Genomic DNA, 26,366 nt, shown 5'->3' with positions numbered 1-26,366 from the left:
TCGTCATATAGTGTTTAATATGTCGGATAATGAAAACCTTGCACAAATACTTAGTGAGAGCGCAATACTCTCCCGACTAAGAGTCTCCTCAGATACTACAATTATTTTGTAGACCGTTATACAATCGCAAGTATGACCTGTGGTGAGAGCATTTCGTTCTATATACTACCACATATATTATTCTCTTCATTGGCACCAATTGCACACAGCTTCCTTAATAGTTGAGTTCATTTTGACAATTTGTGTATGCGACCAAATCGAAATTCCCGATATCACAACATTTATTTTATTACAATATATTTACCTCCAATTTCTCTCTTTCGTCAATTTTGCAGAAGGCTGTTACTACAATTACAATCACTACAATGAAGGCGATAGAATATTGACGAATGAACCCTGTCTGAATTGTACCTGCCACAATAAGATGCTCATGTGTTATCTGCGTGTCTGCCCATTCACGAAACCAATCGGTCACGATTGCATTGTGGAGAAACGTGAAGATCAGTGCTGTCCAATTATCACATGTCCAGAGGGTAAGTTACCATGCTGATCATTTCAGCTCAATTCATTAGTGGCGGCGTTACTTATATTCAAATCTCATACACATTCTCTTCTACTCCTACTCTCCTACACACATAGTACCAGTTGATATTGCGCATCATGCACCCGAACCAGGCACTGAACTCAGCATTCCCGAGAAATATGGCTGCAGTATCGACAGTAAATTCTATCCAGAGGGCGCACAAGTACCATCAAATCCAAATAAGCCTTGCGAGCTGTGTTATTGCATCAAGAACCGCACATCGTGTTTAATGCAGGAATGCACGCTGCACATTGACGGTTGCACGCCCATCTACAATAAGGGTTCATGCTGTCCCGTGCGTTACAATTGCGGTAAGTTCGCCATTAATTTTACGACCACTAAAATTTCGAAGAAATCCAAAATAATTTGAAAATTTGTATCACCCCTTCCCTTTCATTTAGATCACGAGAATGACATTTTGGAATTGGAGGATCATTCGTCGACCACATCCACCACCACCACGGAACGTCCAACGCCTGGTTTCATACTCACAACCACCATGTCGCCTTCGGTCTCCACCGATTGTGTACACAATGGCGAACTTTACGCCGATGGCGCATCCATCACTGGCCAAAGCGCCTGCGAACATTGCTATTGTATGCGCGGAGATATTGTTTGTGCTGTACAAAAATGTGACATGCCAATGTTGGCTAGCAATGGCAAGAGTTGCCATGCATTACCACCAGCCGAAGATGAGTGCTGTCCAAGCAATTATGTCTGCGACGATGACTCAGCCACAACGGAAGCCTTTGAAACCACTACTTTGCCGTACGTTAAGGAAGAAGAAGCAGTTACTGCTACAACCGATAAGGGTCTGCATGTTTCCATTCCAGCGGAGGATATGGAACTACAAGAACACATTGATGAACATAAAGAAAAAAAGGTGTCCACCGACAAGCCTGAGATTGAAGCCGAACAACCAGTGGAAAGTAAACCTGCCGATCAAGTTACTACTTCAACTCCTGATTTGGCAGCAATTGGTGCCACCGAAACCGCGGTAACAGCAGAATCCGAAGAAGCCCAAAAGGAAGAAGGCATTGAGGATGTTGAGCATATTACCACTGTTAAATCAGAAGTTTCGATCGAAGAATCGACAAGTACTGAGGCTGCTGAGCATGTATACGAAACAACAGCTGCACCTGATAGCACCAAACGCATTGGCATTGATATTGGCGAGCATGACGAGGCTACCGCTGAGCCAGCCGCTGAAGAAGAGGTCACTACAGTACCAAGTATTCATGTGGAACATAAGCCAACAGTTGAATTCGAAGACAGAATTGATATAGAAACAGGTAAGCCGATTAGCGATGAGGCAGTAACAACTGTTCAACCAACAATCGCTGAAATACCAACTACAGTGTCGACACCAACGAAAGCTGATAAGGAATCCGGTGAAGATACAAGCGCTGAGAACGTCGAAAGTGAGGAATCAACAGAAACATCTGAAGAAGCTATTGCTTCACATGAGAAACCAACCAGCACGCAACGGCCCGTCGTTGAGAAAGAAAGTTCTGAGGAATCCACAGAAGTTGCGGAACAAGAAACCATCACAAAACAACCAATCGTTATTGTATCTGAAGAGGAGCCAGAAAAACCCACTACACAGCAGCCCATCGTCGAGAAAGAAAGTGCTGAAGAATCCACAGAGGTTGCGGAGCAAGAAGCAACCACTAAACATCCAATTACGGTTATATCTGAAGAGGAGGAAGAGAAACCCACAAGCACTGAAGTCAGTAATGAGAGCGGCGACGAATCAACCGAGTCTGCAGAAGCTGAGGTATCGACACAACAATCCACCGAAATCTCTAGTTCTGAAGAGGAAGTACCCGATATGCAATTGCCAGCAGTTATACCAGGAGAAGGTGACTGTTTGGTCGGCCACAGGACATACGAAAACAATACGATTATACCTACAGCGGATGAATGCGATGTCTCTTGCAAGTGTATTAGCAGCATTGTTGTCTGCCAGAAAATTAAATGCGATATCCCAGCAGATATTAACAGGTGTGTTATTGATCAAGCCAGCTCTACCAAATGTTGTCCAGCATATATCTGTGAACCACAAGCAACTGCAGCAACTACAGCGCCTATTGCGCAAGATGAAGAACAGTCCACAGTTGCTTCTATCTCCGATATTGACATACATGTTGCTCCTACTGAGCAGCCAATGTCTCATGTCAAGGAAGAAGAGCCAGAAATTGTAGAGAGTACAGCTGCTCCAGGAATTGACCAATCGGTATCGATTACCGAAAGTGGTGAGGAAATCGGGGCAGCTCCAGCTTCGCCTATCGCACCTGCTGCTGAAACTGAAGAAGAGGAGACTACTGCCGCACCTATCGTCGACGCTGAACATGTTGAAACTGCTACGGGTGTGCCATCTGTCGAAGAAGACAATGTCACCATTGCTTCAGAAACTCCTGAAATTGAAAAGGCCACAGTTGCGCCAGCTGCTGAGGACGTTGAGAAGGTTACTTCCGTGCCTGAAGGAGTTGTTCCATCTATCGAAGTAGACACAACCACCATTGCTCCGGAAATTACTGAAATTGAAAAGGCAACAGTTACCCCAGCTGCCGAGGAAGGTGAGAAGGTCACTGCTGAACCTGAAAAAGTAAGTGTGCCACCCGTGGAAGAAGACATAGCCAATATAGAGCACGAAATTCCTGAAATCACTGAAATTGAAAAGACAACAGTTGCCCCAGCTGTCGAGGAAGGCGAGAAGATTACTGCTGTACCTAAAGAAGAAGAAGGTGTTTCATCTATTGAAAAAGTTACCATTGCTCCTGAAATTGCCGAAATTGAAAAGGCAACAATTGCTCCAACTGCTGAAGAAGGTACTGCTCCACCAGAAGAAGAATCAGTTTCCGATGTCGAAAAGCCAACAGTCTCACCGGTTTCTGAGGAGGTTGAGAGGCCAACATCTCGCCCTGCAATCGTTGAAGGTGAAAAGGTGGAAGTTTCTGAACAGGTTACTGTTGGCCCCGTCGTTGAAGATCTTGACAGGACTACTGTCGCCCCTGTTGCTGGAAGTTCTGAGAAGGTCACTAATGCACCTATTACCGATGTTGAAGACATTGAAAAGGTCACTTCAACTTCGGTTGAAGAAAGACCAGAGAAGGGTACCTCAATCCCTGCTGCAGAAATTGATGAAGCCACAGCTGCACCAATTGCTGAAGAACAAGGAAAACCAACTACAGCTCCTGAAATTGAAAACATTGCAGAGGTTACTACTGCAACATCTGCTGAAGAAGCAGGCGTCACTGGTACTCCTATTGCTACTGAAGAAAAAGCAACTGCTCCAGAATCTGAACCAATTGCTGAGGTTACTCCTGCTCCCGGTATCGAAGACATTGAAAAGGTTACCGTTGCTCCTATTTCTGGCGATGCAGAAAAGGAAGTTGACACAACTCTTCCGCCAAGCGATGAAATTGAAAAGACAACTAGTGCTCCAGCAGTTGGAGAGCCTGAGAAAGCTATTAGTGAAGAATCCACTGCTACGATTGCGGATGAAGAAGGTGAGAAGGCCACTGACGTTGAAGATACTGAAAAGGTTACTGCTGCACCTAGTGCCGAGGAGGAAGGACATTTCACTCCAGTCACTGAACAACCCGAAAAGGCTAATGGTGAAGAAGCTGAGGAGCCCACTGCTATTCCAGTTGATGAAGAAGTCGAAAAGGTCACTTCTGCTCCTACTGTCGAAGGAATTGAAACGATTACTACAGCTCCTATATCTGGCGATAAAGATAAGGAAATTGAGCATATCACAACTGTTCCTGCAAGCGATGAAATCGAGAAAACCACTAGTGCTCCTGCCGATGAAGATGGAGAAGTTGGGGAGACTGTTAGTGGTCCAGTTGACAAGGATGTTGAGAAGGCTACTCCCATTTCTATTGGTGAAGAAATTGAAAATATTACTTCCGCTCCTAGTGCTGAAAAAGAAGAAAAGATTGAAACTGAAGAGACAACTAGTGCTCCTATTGCAGAAGAAGGCGAAAGGACTACGACTACTCCCGTTGCTGAAGATGTGGAGAAGATCATCTCTGAGACTAGTACTGATGCCTCTGCAGTTCCTACCACCGAAGAAGAAAAGAAAGAAACTTCTACTCCTGGTGCTGAGGAAATAGAAAAGACAACATCCGCTCCTCTGGGCGAAAGCGTAGAAAAGGTTACTGCTGAGCCTACTTCCGAAAAAGGTGAGAAGGTTAGCGCTACTCCAACTGTCCAGGAAATTGAGAAAACAACTGTTACTGCCATCGTGGAAGAAACCGACAAATCTACCGCTGCGCCAGTTGCCGAAGAACCTGAAGATAAGGTCACTACTGTTCCTGTTATTGATGAAGCTGAAAAGGTTACACAAGCACCAGATGAAGAAGAAATTGCATCGATTACTGGTATTCCACGTCTTGACTTGGATATCGAAGAGCAATTGGGTACTGCCGCTCCTACGATGGTTGCAGATGAAAAAGAAACTGAAAGTGTGGCGGAAGACGAAAAGGTCACTACTGTCCCTGAAATTGAAACGGTTGACAAAGTTACTGCAACTACCGAAATTGAAGAATCCGAGGGAAGTGGGCAGGTTAAGGAAAGTGAAAAGGTCACTGTTGCTCCTGAAATCGAAGGTCTTCCTAAAGCTACTGCAGCTCCTGAAACCGAGGAAGCCGAAGGAAGTGGACCGGTTACATCCGAAGGCGAAAGTGTTGAAGAAGGTGAAAAGGTCACTGCTGCTCCTGAAGTCGAAGGTGTGTACAAAGCTACTGCAGCTCCTGAAGTCGGGGAAGCCGAGGGAAGCGGACAGGTTACATCAGAAGATGAAACCGTTGAAGAAGGTGAAAACGCTACTGCTGCTCCTGAAGCCGAAGGTGTGCACAAAGCTACTGCAGCTCCTGAAGTCGGGGAAGCCGAGGGAAGTGGGCAAGTTATACCAGAAGGTGAGAGTGTTGAAGAAGGTGAAAAGGTCACTGCTGCTCCTGAAACCGACGGTTTTGACAAAACTACTGCAGCTCCTGAAATTGAGGAAGCCGAGGGAAGCGGACAGATTACTCCTGAAGGAGAAATTGTTGAAGAAGGTGAAGAGGTCACTACTACTCCTGAAATCGAAGGTGTTCACAAAACTACTGCAGCTCCTGAAATTGAAGAAACCGAGGGAAGCGGACAGGTTACATCAGAAGGTGAAAGCGTTGAGGAAGGTGAAAAGGTCACTGCTGCTCCTGAAATCGAGGAAGGTCTTAAAAAGATCAGTGATGTGCAGCAAAGCGAAGATGTCGAAAAAATTACGTCTGCACCAGCACCATCAGAAGGTGTGGAGAAATCTACAATTGCACCTGAACTCGAAAGTGTTGAAAAAATCACTACTGCACCTACTTTCGAGGGGACTGAGAAATCAACAGCTGCTCCTGCACAGGAAATCGAAGAAGCCGAAAAAACGACTGTCTCTCCTGACACCTCATTATTCGAAAATGCGGAGAAAACTACCCGTACACCAGAAATTAAAGATATTGATAGAGTCACAGCAGCTCCTGCTCGCAAAGAAACTGAAAAGACTCATGTCGCTCCTGAACACGGAGAAGGTGAAGTTTTGGAGAAAACTACTCTTGCTCCTGAATTCGAAGTTGTGGATAAGGTTACTATTGTTCCTGATATCGAAGAATTTGAAACAATTACCGTCGCTCCTGGAATTGCAAAGGATGAAGTTCCTGAAACTGAGGAAATCGACAAAGTTATCACCGTTCCTGGCACTGAAGAAGTTGAAAAGCCTAGTGACGCTGACCATGTTGAGGAAGGTGCTGAGAAGGTTACAATTACTCCTGAAGTCGAAGAAATATCTACTTTTGCGCCCACAATCGAAATTGACGAAGTTTCTGAAATCGAAGGAGTCGATAAGATCTCTGTTACTCCTAGTAGTGAGGTACCTGAAAAGGAAACCGTTGCTCCTGCTATCGGAGGTGATAAATTTTTGGAAGGTACTACTCCTGCTCCTGCTTCCGAAGGAATTGAAAAGGTCACTTCAACTCCGAGTGCAGAAGAGCCCGAGAAGGAAGACTTTGACAGAACCACAGTTACACCTCCTGCTGAAACGGCAACTAAAGTCACGTATGTTCCAACAGTTGAACAGCCTCAAGAAGTTACTTCTGCACCTGGAGTTCAAGATGTTGATCATGAAAAAGTCACATCCGCTCCTGCGGTCGATGAAGAATTTGACAGGGCTACTGCAGCTCCTAAAGTGGATGCTGGAATCGTTGGTGATGATAGCAAGAAAGAAACGGATGATTCTGAAATTCAAAAAGCAGATCAGTACACTACTGTTGCTCCAACTGAGGAAGGAAGCGAAGGTATTACTATCGTTCCTCGCTTGGACTTGGACATCGAAGGAGCTACCGGTCAACCTATTGTACCAGCTCTAGTAGGCATAAATGTTACTCCTGCTCCAGCAGTAATAGCTGATTTAGATTCAGTAGAGGAAAGCGATACATCAGTAGAATCAGAAGAAAGCACAACTGAGCACAAGGTACAACACATTGGAGAGTTCGTTACGGATCATATCTTGCATAGCACTACTGAAAGTGCTATTACACCCATTAAACCATCCAAGGACGAGTTGGAAGCTTCTGGTGAAGAAAGCGAAGATATTGAAGATATAACTGTTGAACCTGCTTTAAAACCACAACTTGTCGGCGCAGACATGATTGCAGTTACAGATAAGCCTACAGCCGAGGAAGAGACCACGAAACATGAAATCATCGAGGAAGCTCAACCAGCGTTGGATGAGGCAGATAAGAAGAAACAACCTGCTCCCGCTGCTCCAGAAATTGAGGAAGAAAAGGAATCTGTGACTCTCAGATCTGATGTCGAAATTGAAGCCCCAGTAACATCGAAACCCGAAGAGGAGGCAGAGCAACAAACGTCAGCTAAACCACAAGACGTGGTCGAAAAACAAGAATTTGTCACTGCTGTTCCGGAAATAGGAATTAACAAAGAAGACCAATACACTACTGCCAAACCTTTAGTTGAGGATGCTGGAGCCGTTACTGAATCTTTAACTGCATCAGAAGAAGAGAAGCAACCAGCGACAACCAAACCTCAGAGCGAAACTGAAGCAGAAAAACAACCTTCCACTGTTAAGCCTGAAGTCGAATCTGAAGAGGAAGAACAACCGGTGACAGCTATACCCGAAGTTGAATCTGATATCACAGCAACAGGCGCTCCTGAATTCGAATCCGGAGAGGAGAAACAACCTACAACAGCTCAACCTGAACTCGAAGCTGAAGTAGAAAAACAGCCTGTTACAACGATTCCCGAAATTGGATCCGTAAAGGAGGAACAACCATCGACAGGTAAACCTGTAGTCGAATCTGAGATCCCCTCAACAGCTGCTCCAGAATTCGAATCTGAAGAGGAGGCACAACCACCGACAGCCAAACCTCCGACCGAATCTGATGAAGAAAAGATCCCAGCAGCAGACGTTCCTGTAATTGAGTCTGAGGAAGAAAAACAACCTGCCACAATTTCACCTGAAATTGAATCAGAAGAGAAGAAACAACCAGCGACAGCTAAGCCTGAAGTTGAAGCTGAGATCGCAGCAACAGCCGCTCCATATGTCGAATCCGAAGAGGAGAAACAATATTCAACATCTGAACCCGAAATCGAATCCGAAGAGAAAGAACAATCAGCGACAGTCATACCTCTGGTCGAATCTGCTAAAGGAAAGATCCCAGCGATAGCCACTCCTGTGACTGAATCCGATGAAGAAAAACAATCTACAACAGTTAAACCTGAAATTGAATCCGAAGAAGAGGAACAACCAGCGACACTTAAGCCTGAAGTTGAATCTGAGATCACAGCAACAACCACTCCAGAACTCGAATCCGAAGAAGAGAAACAATCTGCAACATCTGAACCCGAAATCGAATCCGAAGAGAAGGAACAATCAACGACAGTCAAACCTCAGGTCGAATCTGATGAAGAACAGATCCCAGCAATAGCCGCTCCTGTGAGTGAGTCCGCTAAAGAAAAACAACCTGCAACAGTTAAACCTGAAATCGAATCAGAAGAGGAAGTACAACCAGCAACAGCTAAACCTCAAGACGAAACTGAAGAAGAAAAATCACATACAACAGCTACACCAGAAATCGAATCCGAAGAGAAGGAGCAACTAGCGACAGCTAAGCCTGAAGTCGAATCCCAAAAGGACGAAGAACTAGCGACTGTCAAACCACACGTCGAATTTGATGAAGAAAATATACCAACATCAGCCATTCCTAAAGTCGAATCCGAAGGAGAAAAGCAATCTGCAACAGCTAAGCCTGAAAGCGAAACCGAAGAAAAGGAACAGCCAGCGACAGCTCTGCCTGAAGTCGAAGCTGAGATCCCAGCAACAGCGGCTCCTGAGGTCGAATCAGAAGAAGAGAAACTACCTGCTACAGCTAAACCTGAAATTGAATCCGAAAAGGAGGAACAACCAGCGACAGCTAAGCCTGAAGTCGAATCTGAAATCCCAGCAGCAGCCTCTCCTGAAGTTGAATCCGAAGAAGAAAAACAACCTACCACAGCTAAGCCTGGAGACGAAACCGACGAAGAGGAACAGCCAGTGACAGCTAAACCTCAAGTCGAATCTGATGAAGAAATGATCACAGCAACAGGTGCTCCTGTAACTGAATCGGAAGAAGAAATACAACCTGCAACTACTAAACCTGAAATCGAATCCGAAGAGGATGAACAACCAGCCACAGCTAAACCTCAGGATGAAGCTAAAGAAGGAAAACCACATACAACAGCTAAACCCGAAATCGAATCAGGAGAGGAGGAACAACCAGCGACAGCTAAGCCTGAAGTCGAAGCTGGGTACCCATCATCAGCTGTTCCTGAAGTCGGATTCGACGAAGACAAGCAACTTGCAACAGCTAAACCGGAAATTGAGTCCGAAGAGGAGGAACAACAAGCGACAGCTAAGCCTCAAGTCGAATCTGATGAAGAAAAGATCACACCAACAGCCACAGCTGAAACTGAATCGGAAGAAGAAAAACAACCTCCAACAGCTCAACCTGAAATTGATTCCGAAGATCAGGTACATGCAGCGACCGCTAAACCTCAAGTCGAATCTGATAAAGAAAAGATTCCTGCAACAGCCACTCCTGCATCCGAATTCGATACAGAAAAAGAATCAGCTACAAGCAAACCAGAAGGTGAAGTCGATGAGGACAAAGAAACTGCATCAGTCCCACTTACGCCTGGAGCTGAATCGGAAGCTGAGAAGCAGCCAACAGCAACCAAAACAGATGCCGATATTAGCGAAGAGCAACAAACAGCAATTGTACAACCGGTTTCCGAAACAGAAGGTGAAAAGCAACCCACTCCTACAGAAGAAGTGCCCAGCAGCTCCACTGAAAAGGCAGAAGTATCTGGAGAAGAGCCTGAAGTCAGTTCAGAAGAGCAACAAGGCATCACAACTGTGCATCCGCTATTCCCACATATTGTTACCACACTGCCAACGCCAGCTATCGACAGTCGAGTTGACGTCGCCGCCAATACAACTGCGCTGCCCGAAATTCTCACGGAAACCACCACACCCACAAATCTCATCGCCAGTGATGTGCTCATTACCACACAACCAACCATCACACATTATCCACCACCGGCGCCCGTTTACGGACAATATCCATCCTACAACGATGAATATCCCGACGAAGATGAGTCTGAGGTCTTCGGTCCCGGCACCTGTCGCTACGGCGGCAAACTTTACGTATCCGCACAGCAAATACCACGCGACGATCCCTGCGATTTCTGCTTCTGTTTCCGAAGTGACATTATCTGCTTGCAACAATCTTGCCCGCCACCAATTGCCGGCTGTCACGAGGAACCGATCTCTGGTTTCTGTTGTCCACGATACGAATGTCCCGTGTCGATGGCAACCGTACTGAATATCACCACCAGTACGACAACGACCAGCACAACACTGCCGCCACACTTCCTGCATCACTCGTATGGCGGTGCGGTGCAACGTAACGGCTGTCTGATCAACGGCCGATCATACAAGGTTGGCGAAAAGATCGAATCGACGAGCGGTCCCTGCATCAATTGCACGTGAGTATTGAATTTTAATTATTTATATTACTTTCTATTGCTACTTGTCACAGCATGAAACTGATGATTTGCTATTTTTTTTTTTGTCAAATTTTTGCAGTTGCGGCGGCGATGGAAAGATGAAATGTGATCCTCAGGCGTGCGTGCCCGAACCCACGATGCAGCAGGTGATGGCTGTTGTGGCGACCGGCCGGAAAAGATGAAATAATCGCTAAGCATAAGCGCTTACGCATACAACACAGCAGATAAGAAACACGCACACATACACAAACACAAAGCAAGACTAGTGAACTTAAATGAATCTGCAAACCGGTGCCAAAACCACAATGAAACATTATGGAATTATGGAGGAGTCGAAGCAAATGTTGTAGAGACGAACAAAAACTATACAAAAATTAAACAAAAAAAAACAACAACAAATATAAAAACGAATGTTTTCGAGGCGAAAAATGAGTTGGCCACACATACCTACGTACATATCTGCGTATGTGTTGTATATGTAGCTCCTTTATTTCTGCTTTGAACACATAAACCCTTAATATTATTTTATTTAGTAGGTATATACTATATTTATACATAAATATTATTATTTTTTTTTGTTTTTTTTTCGAACTAGCAAACAACCAGTGATATTGTGCTGTATACCTAGTATAGGTGCAATTAACAATTTTTTAATTAAGGACGCACTTACTTAAGCGAAATTTTCGTTTGTAATTTGTAATTGTAAAAAAAAAACAACAAAAGCAAAGCAAGCAAACGAACCTAACGTAATTTTATATAAAAACAAAAAACAATAAATTGTAGTAGTGTTTGTAACGTAGTTCTTTGTGCGCGAACGATTGCAGCGGCACGACGTGCAAGAGAAGAAAAAACAGTTAAGACATGTGCGAATATTCAAGAGACTCTCACTAAAAAAAAATATGTTAAAAGCGAAAACACCAACCCGCATGTATCGTGTGGCGCGCATATTGTGGCTGCCACAAAGAATAACGTTATGAATTGTAAAAACTTTGCCATTAACTATATTTGTATTCGATATATATATATATTTAACCACTATGCTAGACACGCACTAGCGCCTAATTGTAGACTATGATTTTTACTAATTTTTAAATGCGACACTGCAACGAACTTTTTTAATAAATATTTATAATTTTTAATGTTGCTACTAGTCTTCTTATATTGTACGAGCAACAGCGGGAAAAAACGAAGCAATTAATTTGTAAAAAAAATTTTTTTAAATTAATTTTAGTTTTAATTTTCAAATTATTTTAAATATTTTTTTTTCAAAATTTATATTTTCAAATAAAATTTTTTTTTTAATTTCTATCACTTTTAAAAAACACGCGCTTTTTATGTTTCCTTCATGTGTTGCTAAACGAATTTACAAAATAAGTTTTTCCTTAATGCATAAAATTGCTGAGTCATTTGATTTTATGCGCTCCTAGCTTAGTTCTACCCTTCACACATGCGCAAAAATACTTTTAAGCATATTAAAAATAATAATTGTATATTGTAATATGTATGAGACTAGCCGTCTAGCAAACGCATAAGGCGTGGCAGAGCAAGCTGTGCGCGCAGGCGTAAAATTTTGTCAGCGCACGCAGCAGAGAAACGTTTTGTAAAGTTAAAGCAACACATACAAGTATGAATATATTATAGTTTAGTGAACACAAGTTAATATAAATATAAATAAAAATATGAATAAAACCGTATATATCACTAATGCTCGACTGATTGAAAATTTTTTAACCTTAATGTTAAACGCATAGTCTTTAATAGAAAACAATTAATAATAAACAAAATACGTACGAATGTAAGTTTATATGTAACTATTTGTAATTAAAACAACACAAACCACAATAGCAATGAACTTTTCTACACTAAATGCAACGAAACGTAAATGAAAGTATATACTTAAGTAAAACTACATATGTATGTGTATACACGCATACACGCATAGTTATGTATGGCATGCGGCAACTATAAATAATTAATAATTAAAGCGCAAACGCACTTAGTATTAGCGAAAATAGTAACTTTTTAACGCAATTTTCAGTCACTTGAGCTTTAGCAGTGAAATTTCCACGGGCGGCATTTATGTAAAACCCCCGAGATATTCACTTTTTTATACACCTAGGTTAAAGCAGCAAAAAAAATGTATTAAAATAATATATAGTATATTGATTAAAGTAAAAAATACGAATTATGCAATTAAAGTAAAAATAAAAATAAAAACAAAAACACAGCGAATAGTTCAGAAAAATAAAACTGCTTAGTTATATCTACAATTAAACGCATAAAAAGTAGTATATGAAAAATAACGGAAAGTAACCATACCAATAACTGAACTTACTACACAAACAGTTACATATTATGCAACACTTGCGTACGTAATAAATAATTGCAACACAACAATAGAACACAATATTATATAAAAACAAACACTTAGATTTTATATAAAAAGTAAAATTAAAGTATAAGTAATTCAGTATGCAATAACACGCACACATACATATGTATAAGAAATTGTGTGCGCACAGCTCAAGTTAATGATTTTTAAATATTTTCCTTAAACAATATTTTGTTTATTTTTCAATTTTTCTTTTTGTTTGCCAATTTGTAAATGTAGTATAATCTGTACAATTCGCACTTGTCAGACAAGAATTGGGCTTAAATCAATATTAATATTATAATTAAACTATAATGAAATAAACGAAATAATGAATATATTCGCGCGTGTAATCGCAATTGTAGATATTAAACTGAACAATTATTTCTATTATCAATTTTTTAATTTTTTTATAACTCAGTTTTAGCTATAACTTAATACGATATTATATATAAGTAAATATTATTATAATAATTTTTTATATTTTGTTCGAAATAAAAGACGATAATAAATTATTGTATGAAATGTAAAAAAAAATTGTGTTTTTGTTAAATGGAAAATATAATAACATAAGTGTAAAGATATTGTCCGTAAACTTGGGTATAATTTTTATGTCACTACAACAACAATTTCCTACCCTGAGGTTCTCGCTAGCTATCTTTTAAATGTAGACATATAGCAGTAAAACAGAAAATATTTACTTGAATTCCTTCCCGACTCCCATTGGTTCAATATACATATATTATTTATAAGCAAATCTAAACAAAACAAACAAGTAAGGAGGGGATATGTTCGAGTGTAACCTTAAATTTTAATCTCTCACAAACTGCAAATCTTAAAGACGGGGGAAATACTTTCAGTGGTTGCGTGAGAAATCAACATGTATTATCCAAAGAAACCAAATGGTCTAGACCAATTCGATTCATATACAACACTAAACCACATTATTTTTATCAAAAATATCACACACACATTTTCAGAACTAAACTGTTTTGGCTCAAGTGAACAATATGGGAAGTAGGCGGACTTGCTTTCCAATTTTAACAACGAAACAAAAGATGGTCGATATAGTGTTATGCACCAAATTTGGTTGAAATTGGTCAAGTATTTCCTTAGATATACGATTTTACTTAAAGGGGGGCGGAGCTGTAATCATTGAGCAATTTTTAAGAAATGTATGTATACATATATTCCCGCCTCAGCCTTTTGATATTTGTATTTAAAGTTCAAAAATTGTAATGTTTAAGACACTTTGCACACCGTTTGCAATTATTATTTCTTTATTTTTCATTATTTCATTAAAAACCACCAGCATAAACCAATTTCCCATCAAAACACACAAACTAATAACACTCCTTTATTCGCTATAATTACTTAAATAACATGACTTTTCTGAAAATACAAAAAAAAACTCGAATTTGAATTTGAATTTGAATTTGAATTTAATATAAATAGACTACTCAATATCTGTATATATAAATGTAAAAAATATTCTAACGTCATTCCATACTCGATCACTCATTGAATAGCGTTATCAGCTGTATATGGAAACCTAGCTGTGTTTCGTGACCATATAAGTAATTTAATCATTAATTACATATTTTACTTATAAATAAAGATCTAAAAAAAATATTATAAACAAAATAAATAAATATATATATTTTTACAATTACAAAATATTGTAGCAGACAATTTTTAAAGCATTAAAAACTTTCCGTCTCCAAAATTTAATAATCTCTTAATTTTAATATTTATCGATAACTTCTGTATCGATTTAACTGAAAACAGCTGTCTATTGACATTTGCCTTCTTGAATTGAGAAATTAACACGGCATTACTTCGTACGGAATATTTTCTTTCTATAAAATAAACGAACTAATTTTGCAGATATGACTGGCAGATTAACAACAAAAACTGGCGAAATTGTCGCTTATAGTGAGGCTGCTATACGCGGTAATATTTCAGCTGTAGAATATTGCCGTACTTCGATGGCTGCACTGTCTGGTTGTGCTGCAGGTAAGCTTCAATATTATAGAATTGAATATGCCTACAAACATGCATTAAAAACAAACATATATTTTGCAGGTATTTTAGGACTGAATGGACTGCTTGGATTTTTGTTTTACTTTCTATCAGTATTCGTGTTGTGGTTGCTGGTTTTGGCAAAATCCGGCACGCAGTGGCGTAAATTTTTCATTAATCGCCAGAGTTTGCTGACCAACAATTTCATGGGCGGGTTATGTACATACGTTCTATTTTGGACGTTTCTCTATGGCATGGTACATGTTTATTAAAATAGGTTTTATGGTATAGATGCGTATAACTTTTATAATAAAATAAGGAACTTTATAGGACATTTAATATTAAAGAAATACAACTATGTGTATGTATTATATATCAGGATATGAAAGTGTTTTAATGTATAAAGAGTGGCTTGCTACAGAGGCAATTATATTTACACATATATTACAAAATTATGATCATGAGCCGAGAGCAACAGGTCATTTTAGACTCAACAACATTTTATGAAGACGTTCCTGCAACCATCTTTAGCACCGGAGCTATAATATTCTTTACATAGGCATTTCTTATAGCATGAAAGGATATAGAAGGATCTTTATCTTGATTTTGATCGGTTAGTTTGTATGGCCAATATATGGTATAGTGGGTCACATAGTATTGTAATTATATGCTGTAGTAGTCCGGATAATAATACATTCCGAATTTCCTGAACATATCTTGTCAAATATAAAAGTTTTCCTTACAATGGACATAGCTCGTTTATAAGGTCTCCGACGTGTCCTTATTTGTGTTACAAAGTAAGTGGCAAACTAAATTATCCTATTCAGTTTATAAATATATATGCACATTAAACTAAAATCTTTTCATCCCGATCTCTGGTATAAGTCACTTTTTATTGAACTAAGGAACTATAAAGTAAGTTTTAATTTTAAATAAATTCATACAAAATGAGAGAGAACAACTTTATTACGAGTTTATAGCACAGTTAATTCCACCAAGAACAATTATGTGGACATAGCAGAAGCGGCTGCGGCATTGCCAGAACAATCACACCAAGGTGTTTCTTTAATGTCACATTCGAGCAGAATATTTAAAACAGTTATCGAGACACCATCTATAGACATTTCATGGACTTTCAAAATTTTATAGTTTAACGTATTCAGACCTGTTTGTCGATCACGTTTACGGGTAACTTCTTTTTGATTAAAACACTTTTGTGTATCGCGTTTGCGGTGATAACGGTTATGTATATGACTGCAATAGAGTAAGTATATTAGTCGAATGTTGTGAAAAATATTTGATTTTTAAATACCTAAATGTATCGTTGACTCCAGTATTAATATTTTCTGGTCGCGTAACTCTTAATCCAGCGTCTCTAATACGTACATAAAATTCGTCATCTTCTAAACCCCAACCCCAGTATTTATTCGACATCCCATTAACTTGTTTAAAGTGTTCACAACGCACTAACAGAATGCCGCCTACAAATGTTTCATAGTGATACTTGGGATGTAAATCAGGTGCTGCTATATGATGTGGACCAGCTGCGCTTGGATATTTATAAAGCAATGCATCGTTCATTGGCAATAAGTCCACATCATGCATGGCAATATAGTCATACACGCCACTAGTGAAACGAAAACCAACATTTATAAGTGAAGCGCGGTTAAAACGATACCGGTCTACTTGATTAAGTAGAAATATTTTGTGAACTACGCCTTGGCGTTTGAGGAACTTTGTCATGTGTGGCGCAAATTGCAGTAATTCTTCGAATCGATCACGAAATGGCACTAATACAGCCAACTTGTGTTCTGCTTTCACCTCAGTGCCATCTAACTCAGAATGCACATTATACAATTCGGAGCTAGCCTTCTTTTGACCGCGACTCAGTGGACAAATGCAATCTACGAAAAGAAAAAACCAAATTTTGTGGATTTTGGACACACATACACTTATGTTTTTTACTGAAGTTGCGTTACCTGAGCCCAATGGCATGAAACTCAATACGACTACTCCTCCTAAACAAAATGCCAGTCCACACACAAATAGCCAGTTGATAGTTCCTATTGAAAGCATTGTATCTTTCTTCTTCATACCACTCGTAGTTGTTCGAAAAACACCTTGGCCTTGTTCACTATCATTCTCAGTGATAACCAAAGGTTTAATTAACTTTTATAATGTTTCTAGCATGAAATATATTCTACGTTTACTTTTAACAGCTAAAGTTTATTAATAACAATTTGAGAATAGAGTTTAAAATAAATATTTTGTTCCAGCTGATTGTCAATAAAGCGTTGCCATAGTGTTGGATTTGAATTGTTTACGAGCGGATTTTACAAAATTATTTGGATTATGTATGGTGTTTTGTAAATATGGGAATATAAAAGTGAATTGATAAACTCCAATACATAGAAAGAAGTAGCATGGTTACTAACATACACCATGTTACTCAGAAGCCGTATGTGTATGAAAGGGATGAAAGATCATATGTACACAAAAACTCTCTTCAAAAGGAAACCAGACGGGTCACATGTTGCGGTTAATAAAAGGATATGAATAATATAAGAATTAAAAAAAAATCATGATTATTAATCAAGGAATATTTAAGTAGCAGGCAAAGCACATATTCAATCTGTTCAAAAGCAGTGAAAACCCCGGAGAAGAACCATCGAAAACGATCAAATCAATTATAAATTATTCCACTGTCGGCTCAAATATTGAAATGGTATTAAGTACATGCATCGCTTTCTAAATATAACATGGTGGGACGAAAGTTGGAATTTATTAAAAAGTACTCTAATAAATGTATGTATAAACCCACTTTATAGAGTCCATCTTCAGCATATAGCTTTTCCTTAAGTCCTCATCATTGTCAAAATATCCAACAAAATATAAGTTCATAACCGCTTAATCGCCAAAAGTGTCTTTATAGCAGCGTTTACTGTATTTGTAATAAAACAAGTATTTGGAAAATTGATTTACACCATACTAGTGAACGACCGGCACATGTAAACTATGTAATCACCGTTTAGTTTATAATTTCCTTTATCTACATATTATATAATCTTATTAGTTAAATAGTCGTTACGCGGAAAGATCGCACCTGAAATTACTAAAAGATCTGGAAAGATAGTATTGGGCATGCTTTCGCGGAAATACTAATTACTAACTAGGCATTTGCTCACTTACAAGTGTGAAATTAAACTGCTAGAAAATGACTAACTGTGAAGCAGATCCTTATTTAATTGATGCTTTTCTTCTTTCGTTCAATTCGGAATTAAGCTTACTATTACAACTATATGTTATGTTATTATTTAAAAATAATTATAAAAAATTTCCATTCATAGACGAAATCTATTAATTCTGTTACAGTCTAAACAAGCATAAATCAATGTAGTTCGGAGACGGGTTTGGACTGCAGAGGCAAGCGGCGTATGGTGGGCTTTAATCACGTCTGAGCGAATGTGTAAACATTATAAAATAAAATTATCTTTAAATGGTCGTCAGGGCAGGCGGGCGTTCTGAAATAACTTCTCACAAATTGCCATCGAAAATTTATAGCAAACTGGAAACATAAACAACTCATTCAAGGCTCGATGATGCTGCCATACCATAATCCGGCAAGAAAAGGTACGTTTCCTGAACCACACGCGCATGTGACTCGCCCCAAAACTGACAATTTTGTTGATTGATGAAGCTACGAGTGTTAAGCTAAAAATGTGCCTCTTTTTAGAAGATGACTTTTCGAAGTATGTGAATTTGTGAATTTTTGTAAAGAACGTACATTTGCGTAATAATCTTGAACAATTTTCAAGCGCTGGACCAAAGTGAAACATGACATGATAAAATGGCAAACCTTACTGAACACACTGACAAAATTTGACACAAGTCACTAAACGAGCAAGGCCGCCACGAGCTATCGAAATCCCGCCGTCCCTATTGGGAGATGCTGTCTATATTATAGCTGCCATGCAAACTGACCGATAAAAATATTTTATACCTTATTAAGCTATAAGCAATGCAGCTGTGATGCAGCCGAAATAAGCTCTTTTTTTTTGGTTTTGAAATTTAGAAGTAAATCAACACATCTCTACATTTTTACCAAAGATGAAGTAAGCTGTATTGAAGAAGGACTAAGCTAAGTTCTTTGTAGTCGATTGATGTGCTTTCTTCTCCTTCTTATGGTCTTCGTTTAAAAATCCATGGAATTTCGAGTTTGTGGTAATCATGAGACTTCGATATAGCCAAAGCGAGTTAAATAGTATATAGGATAAACCTTTTAGCCTTCTCCAAAACGCTTAAACACTGAGTCAACTTCTCCTTTATTCATATTCGCACCCTTCTTAAGGATCTCTTTAGATCTTTAAAGGATTATAATAAATTTTACTATGGCTATAGCAAAAAAACTATTTGTTTATATAATTTCTATTTTTATGAGACGAAAATTGTACTTATATCAGTGATTAGTCAATAGTGAACAAAATAGTTGACGCAGCATTTTTATGATGTTATTTTAATTATTATTTACTCATACATATGCACTTAATCATGATTTTTTCTAACTTTTTATTGACGATTTCATAGCCTCTGGTAAAAGAAGTCTCTACTAAGATTAACCACATGCAAAAACTTATGTTTACATGCACATAATCATGTTTTATAGTACTCGAATCTTAATGTGATTTAGAATAGCACTTATTTTTTATACGTATGTACATAGTGGTTTTTGAATAATGTAATCATCATTACTGTTTTTTGTAAATTACTGGAGATCCATATTAACATAGTAAATATTTAGTCATCGGTTATGCTTGCGTTGCAATCATGTTTGTACATAAACTCTAAAATATATTTCGTACAGATTAAACAATAAAAACTGGTTCCAGGTATGACTACTATGAGCACCTTCGTGATTATTTAGTGAGTATGTTGCTTTCGCATGCCTGAAATTAAATAATGGGTGAACATCGTACAACAACAACACGCCCTTGAGGTTTTTTGGTTTGATAAACAAAAAGTTCCAACTAAATTGGATGTTCTTTACTTGTACTTGGACTTAGACTTCCGTAGTAGCCAACGGCATAAATTGGTTTATCATTTTGTATAATGTATAAAATTAAAATATCACACATGTGTGTAGATATGTCTGTAAGTGTAAACTAATGCATATAGTGTACTTACATTTGATTTAATTAAAATATATCCATTATTTTACCAATAGATAGCTCTGGTAATCTGTGAAAAGTGTTTATGGTCTGTATAGTGTCAATCATGCACAATTGTCGAAAATATCGATAAAATATTGGAAACCGTCGAGTCTGATCTTCATGTAAGCACTGTTTCAATTGTCCAGGTGCTAAACATTGCACAAAAACCGTTCGAAACCATTTAGATAAGAAACTTAAAGAACCGAATTTTCATCTGTAAACTGCTGCTAAGTCGCATCAAAATCGATCCATTTTTGAAGCGGCTGGTTACGAGTGATCAGGGTTGCAAAAAATACATAAAAAAAAATAATTGTATTATATTTGAATTCAATTTTTGTTTTTGGTTTTTTAATCCCAAATACGGGGTTAAAAAAATTTTTTTTTTTATTAATTTTTTAATTTTAATCTTAAGCTGTTAGGTTTTAGAATTAAAAAAAGAATTTGCTTTAGAATATACATTTTTTCGCTTTTCGTAATAATTTAAATTTTCAATTTTTAATCTCAAACACCTTGAAATAAAAGATCTAATTTTTAATTCCGTCTTCGGGATTAAAAAAATTAAAGTTTAGTTTTTAATACCAACATCAGGATATGTACATTTTGCAAAAAAAAAAAACTAAATAAAAATAGTTCCACATTAGAAAAAAATTATTTGTTAATAAAACGTAGCTTTTGTTTATAAAAAAGTTGAAAAAACTCAACATAAATCTCATTGGAAAGCTGAGAAAAAGTCGTAAAGAATGAGCTGCCTAATTATTTTATATTGAAATGCTTTTCCTCGTATATGCAAATATTTAAAGATACTTTTTTCAAAAGTTAAAATTTTGAAAATTCATAACTCCTAAATTTTTTGAGTCGAAATAAAAAAGTACATGTCGAATAGTTTGCCTTAAATAACACAAAAAAAAAATAATACGAAAAAAATTTTCGAATGAAAATTTTCGATGGAGTAACCCATATATAAATGACGATGATGCTTGACCGAGTCGCTTTAGCCATGTACGTCTGTCTGTCTGTCCGTCTGAATATTCCTCAGTTTTTGAGATATCGATCTGAAATTTTGTACACGACATTTTCTTCTTCGAACGAAGCTGCTTCTTTGTCGGAATTGCCGACATCGAACCACTTCAGCATATAGCTGGCTTACAAAATAAGCGCTAAAAAGCAAGTCTTTGTATGAATAACTTCATTATTTAACAATATTATTGTCCTCTAAGAAATGCACCTATGGAGGGTAATATAGATTCGGTGTAGCCGAAGTTAACGTCTTTTTCTTGTTTATATTAATGAGGGAAATAAATATCTCTATGAAATTAGATGAAAATATTAAATATTGATAGCGTAATCAAGTTTGATGCTAAAAGGTGTAAAATCGGTCGTCATCTTTATGCCCCATTTTGAAAGCTAAAGAGGAAGGCCTTATTTGTAGCACCGTACATTACAAAAAAATACGGTTATATGAAAGTTCAGATCTTAAGCCGACTAATTTCCTCACACAAAAGTTATGTTAGAATCTCGAAGTGTACGAGCTCGCATCTCGTATAGTAGTCCGAAGTTCTCAATATCTACACCAAGCTCATCTAACCGTCTATTGCATTGTAAACCGTACTAGCGATGCACATGATCAACGAAAATTCATTACTTTCCATTTTCAAAACAGTATAAAACAACAAAAAAAACCACGCCACCGATTTAAGTGTGATTTAGCAGAATGCTCGTGGGACACAAGAGTGCTAACCCTTTGTCGCTTTGCAAACTCAGTGGAATTATATTTCTTTGTGCCGTGTGTTAGTTATTTACTACAATGACTAGTCAAATATGATTACATTTTAATTTGTGCCTCAAAAGCGCACAGCTCCGTCTACCGGCTGCAATGAATTTGCCAAACCGCCGATTGTGTTTCATAGAAAATCAAGAACAAAAACAAAAACCAATGCTTTGTTGAATGTTTTTTTTTCGCGAATGCAGTCATTGCCGTCACTATCTATCAATCATTTTCATATTTCATAGATTTTTTTCCAGTTAGCAACTGAGCGCACACACACACATGTGCACTAGTCAACGGATTCAACCCATTTTCAAACCCACTCTATCCACTTTATCTAGGAGTTTGTTCGATCGGCCCATCAAGATTTCGAGTGGTGTGCACTTAGCTGTATTGTTGTTGCACAATTTAAGCTGCCGCGTCATTAGTACACGAGTAAATTTATAGAGACTTATAAATGCATATATATATGTACACATATAGTGCATATGTTAAATGTGGTGTGGTTTGTTGGCTTAGGTTTTCTTAACATATCATTGCGAAATATTTGGGTTATGGCAAAAATGCCTAATCATAGTTGCACTTGTTGCAGTGTCGCTTTAATTTTTAATTTTTTTCTTAGCAGACATTTTCTGACATATTTCTGAAAATTTATAATCCACTTTTACGTATGTGGCGTTTTTGCATATTACATACGTGCACATACATATGTATGTGCATACCGCTGCCGTTACATACAGTCGGTTGTGTGTATGTGTGCTTTAATCGGATGCTCATTAATACACTGGTTTCGCATATTTGGCATAGTGTCTTAATTCGTCGACGCGTCGTAGTTAAACAACCTAATTTTGCTTAACCTTGAACTTTGCCGGCACCTAGCAAAATTAATGTACATACATATGCATAAGTATGTGTGTACTATGTATAAATATAATCAGCACAAAGACCAACTGAATGTAAAATGAAATCAAATGAATAAAATAGCGAATTCGATACCACTTCAAATTTAGGCAATAGCCATGCATATATTACATTTAAAGTGTGGTCCGTTTGGTGTGTTTGTTTTTCAGTAAAACGATATTTCGGAGGTATCATTTCTTTTGCGCAAAAAATCTTTACAGAAAGTCGGTGTCATATCTCACATAGCTTTGTATCTATTTTCAAACCAGTTTGCTCGAAAAACAATCATTTTTGACGAAGCCTCCTTCAATATGACGAGCTCAGTCGATATTGCGATGAAATTTTGAGCACGTGCTTTTTACCCCCAAAAAACTGCTTGTCGGAATCGCTAATGTCGGACTAATTTAGCACATAGCTGCCATACAATGAGACTGATCATAATCAAAATAAATATAATTTTATATCATTTTATGGTATAAAAAATGCACTAGAGCTACGGTAGAGCCGAAGTTTATCTTTTTTCTTGTTTTATTATATTTTCTAATAGAAAAAAACGCACTAATAGTATTATGGGTTCTTAGAGTGCTGATAACATTAGACAAGTTTTCTTTTTTCACAATAAGCGATTTTTCATGATCGGAAATGGAAACAATGGACTTTGTCGAATTCTAGTTCCAGCAATTGCGTAATTCACTTTCTTAGTGATGTGTAATAAGCTCCAATTGGCTGGTATTCGATGCGATGTAAATAGATCGAAGTGGGGGATCCGGTTTTTAAATACACAAAACTTGATTTCTGCTCAAATCTTTAGATAATATATCCAAGAGGCAAACTTGAAATGTTTTGAAAGTTTTTGACCTCGGTCTTAGTAATGAGTTGAGCAGGTTTTGAAGCGCATACTTTTCAAGTACGTTTCCGTTTCCTCTCATTTTCCAACAGTGTTGCATAAAGTATTTGAAATTCACGTTGCTTCTTAAATTATCTTGCTTCAAATAGAAACGTTGTTTTAAAAATTAGTTTTATTAAATTTTATATGCATAAGGTATGTGGTAAGAAATGCGGTGTCTATGTCACCCAAAAAATTCAAAGTCGAAGTGTTTTACATATCCATAAAAAAATCTTAAAAGCGCGTGGTTTTTCGAGTTCCTAAATTAAAATTTCCCCAAAAATCTGTAAGCCTTCCAAAAGCTCTGCTACTGCCTAATCGGGCATATTTATTTTTGGCTTTGCGCTTTTTCTAAATATTTTGATTTATCTAAACCAATTTTAATTTTTCTTGATATTAAAAGTCGGCATAATATAAATAAGAAAAGTCTGATTTACCTTTTTTCTTCTTGAACCACCCTGTATACCTATATGAACGCTTGTTATCATACAGACACATAAATATGCATGTTTTTGTATTGTCGGCAAATTAATGTGCTTGAAAAATAGCCAAATATGCAATCGGGTGATGTATGTATGTGCGTGTGTTTTGCAAATAAAAGCTAGCAAATTACCAGCTTCTACACAACAACCATTTACAAATGCAAAGATGGACCGCAGCTGCCTCCCACCTAATGACAATAGCAGTGTTAAAATATTCATTACGCGGAGATTTGCAAAAAAGTAACAAAAAAAAATTTGCAAAATGTCTGAGTTTCGCGAATCCAAAGATCGCCATTAGCATCCTTCGCACCATACACACACTCATATATACACATACATATATGTACCATATATGTCACAGACCATCATTCATAAACCGATGTACTTCTTTTAAGTGACACGATTACCTCTGTGTGTGTGTAATAAATATTCATAAACTTAGTTTTCAGACACCTAACTAGGTTAAGATTCCCAGCATACATACTTGTACACACATGCATACATGGATCTATTAGCGTATGAGTAGGTCTGTAATTTGTAATGCGCATTCAGCTCTTTGTTTAATTGATTGTTCGAATTATGAATATAAATTATTTAAGCCCATACTAAGATTGAGCCGGAGATGATGATTTGCTTGTCAAAATGTCGGTGGCGTTGTTATGGCGCATTTGCAAAAACCACCTGTTTCGCTTTGGTCAATTTGAACAGCGTGATTATGGAAAATTTTGGTATAATCGAAATTACATTTGTACCAAAAAGTGAAACTGGTTTTCTGAAATGTTGTGGGTTTCTATATTTTTTATATTTGAACCGTTATTCTTCGGCCTTCAATTTTTCGATTGAAGAGTTCTTAACAAATGGCATTTTAAAATTTATCGCTATTATTTACTACCAAAATTTACTGTTTTCTAAAAATGTATTTAATTATTATTATTGCGCCAAAGCTATAATAACCTTCACAAATAGAAAGGTTCCTTACAAGAACTTGATTCCGATTGTTCAGTGGGTATAGCAGCTTTATGATATAGTCATCTGTTATGAACAATTTTTTCGGAGAATTCATTGTTGCCTTAGACAATAACTCATGCCACATTTCGAGAAGATACCTGGTCAAATGATAAAGTGTCAGTGCAAGCACTTGATTCCGATTGCTCAGTTTGTATGGCAGCTATATGCTATGGTGGTCCGATTTCGGGCGTTTCAACAAATGAGCAGCTTCTTAGTGGGAAAAAGACAGGTGCAAAATTTCAGCTTAAAAATTGACGAATTAGTTTGAATATATCCATACAGACGGTCATCGCATTCAGCCCAACATGCTGATCATTTATACATATATATATTTTATAGGATCTCGACAAGGCAAAATGTGGTCAGAGAACTCCTCCAAAACTCCAAAATGGCAACTCAAAGAAAGTTCGAAAAAGAGAAACGTTTCCAAGAAATTAAAAAGGTGATCAAACACGGCAAATTTTGTTTGTTAAGAAAACTATTCCCAAAATATAAGAGTGAAGGAAGTTGCGAAATATATTATATATACAGGTGTTACATAACAAGGTCATAATTTTTAAATAAAGGGAAAGTGTTCTTCAAATAATACCATTTCCTTTTCATATATTAGGTCTCCCATTTTACGTTTATATAGACATATATATTAATTTAAAAAAATGTAAATAAGAGAAAAAGGCTTTTTGAAAAATATTTTAAATTTGATTTTTCTAATTAGAAAAATTTCTTGAAGTAAATATTTTATGGAATTTTATGCTTAACAAGGTTCATTTGTTCATTTGGTTCAAAAGTTATGGTGTTTTCAAAGAACAATTTTTTATTTATTTAATTATGGTATGTAGGAAACTTTGAAACTTCAACGGCACTTTTTAAAATTAAGCTAAAAGTTTTCTTAAAAAAAGGTTGTTTATTCCTAAATAAACTCTCTCTCTCTCTCGAATAATTAATCAAGGCTCCTGAACCATCACTACATTTCTTTCTATCTTTATTTGGGGTAGTTCAAATACAACAAAGAACACAGCATTCTACGAGAACACAGTTTTTGATTTA

At 37.5% G+C, this 26,366-nt stretch overlaps 3 protein-coding genes across 3 annotated transcripts in view; 2 read left to right on the top strand and 1 right to left on the bottom strand.

Annotated features, from left to right (window-relative positions):
- Window positions 1-11,990, top strand: part of tnc (tenectin) — a 108,123-nt gene extending 96,133 nt beyond the window's left edge. Inside the window, exons 4-7 of the mRNA XM_036357159.2 lie at window positions 336-533; window positions 640-894; window positions 985-10,657; window positions 10,758-11,990. Of these exons, the coding sequence (XP_036213052.2) occupies window positions 336-533; window positions 640-894; window positions 985-10,657; window positions 10,758-10,860 (10,229 nt within the window). The 3' untranslated portion in view covers window positions 10,861-11,990. The remainder of the gene's footprint in view (window positions 1-335; window positions 534-639; window positions 895-984; window positions 10,658-10,757) is intronic.
- A 2,854-nt stretch (window positions 11,991-14,844) lies between these two features.
- On the top strand, window positions 14,845-15,452 carry EMC6 (ER membrane protein complex subunit 6). Its single transcript, XM_014236883.3, has 2 exons — window positions 14,845-15,065; window positions 15,135-15,452. The coding sequence occupies exons 1-2, from the start codon at window positions 14,939-14,941 to the stop codon at window positions 15,341-15,343; spliced, it is 336 nt and encodes a 111-aa protein (XP_014092358.1). The 5' UTR covers window positions 14,845-14,938; the 3' UTR covers window positions 15,344-15,452.
- A 479-nt stretch (window positions 15,453-15,931) lies between these two features.
- beta4GalT7 (beta-1,4-galactosyltransferase 7) lies at window positions 15,932-17,344 on the bottom strand. The gene is made up of 3 exons (XM_014236878.3): window positions 17,051-17,344; window positions 16,384-16,975; window positions 15,932-16,325 (listed from the first exon to the last, which is right to left on the bottom strand). The coding sequence occupies exons 1-3, from the start codon at window positions 17,163-17,165 to the stop codon at window positions 16,076-16,078; spliced, it is 957 nt and encodes a 318-aa protein (XP_014092353.2). The 5' UTR covers window positions 17,166-17,344; the 3' UTR covers window positions 15,932-16,075.
- Window positions 17,345-26,366: the final 9,022 nt, after the last annotated feature.

Source organism: Bactrocera oleae, chromosome 2, assembly GCF_042242935.1.
Source record: "Bactrocera oleae isolate idBacOlea1 chromosome 2, idBacOlea1, whole genome shotgun sequence".
Taxonomy (NCBI): Eukaryota; Metazoa; Arthropoda; class Insecta; order Diptera; family Tephritidae; genus Bactrocera; species Bactrocera oleae.
Note: the sequence above shows the minus strand (reverse complement) of the source record. Positions and strands in the feature narration are given on the sequence as shown.

Coding starts and splice junctions, on each gene's coding strand:
- beta4GalT7 (XM_014236878.3), bottom strand. CDS start 17,165: ATGAAGAAGAAAGATACAATGCTTTCAATAGGAACTATCAACTGGCTA. Junction 16,976..17,050: donor TTTCATGCCATTGGGCTCAG/GTAACGCAACTT, acceptor TTCTTTTCGTAG/ATTGCATTTGTCCACTGAGT. Junction 16,326..16,383: donor GGAGTCAACGATACATTTAG/GTATTTAAAAAT, acceptor ACTCTATTGCAG/TCATATACATAACCGTTATC.
- EMC6 (XM_014236883.3), top strand. CDS start 14,939: ATGACTGGCAGATTAACAACAAAAACTGGCGAAATTGTCGCTTATAGT. Junction 15,066..15,134: donor ACTGTCTGGTTGTGCTGCAG/GTAAGCTTCAAT, acceptor TATATTTTGCAG/GTATTTTAGGACTGAATGGA.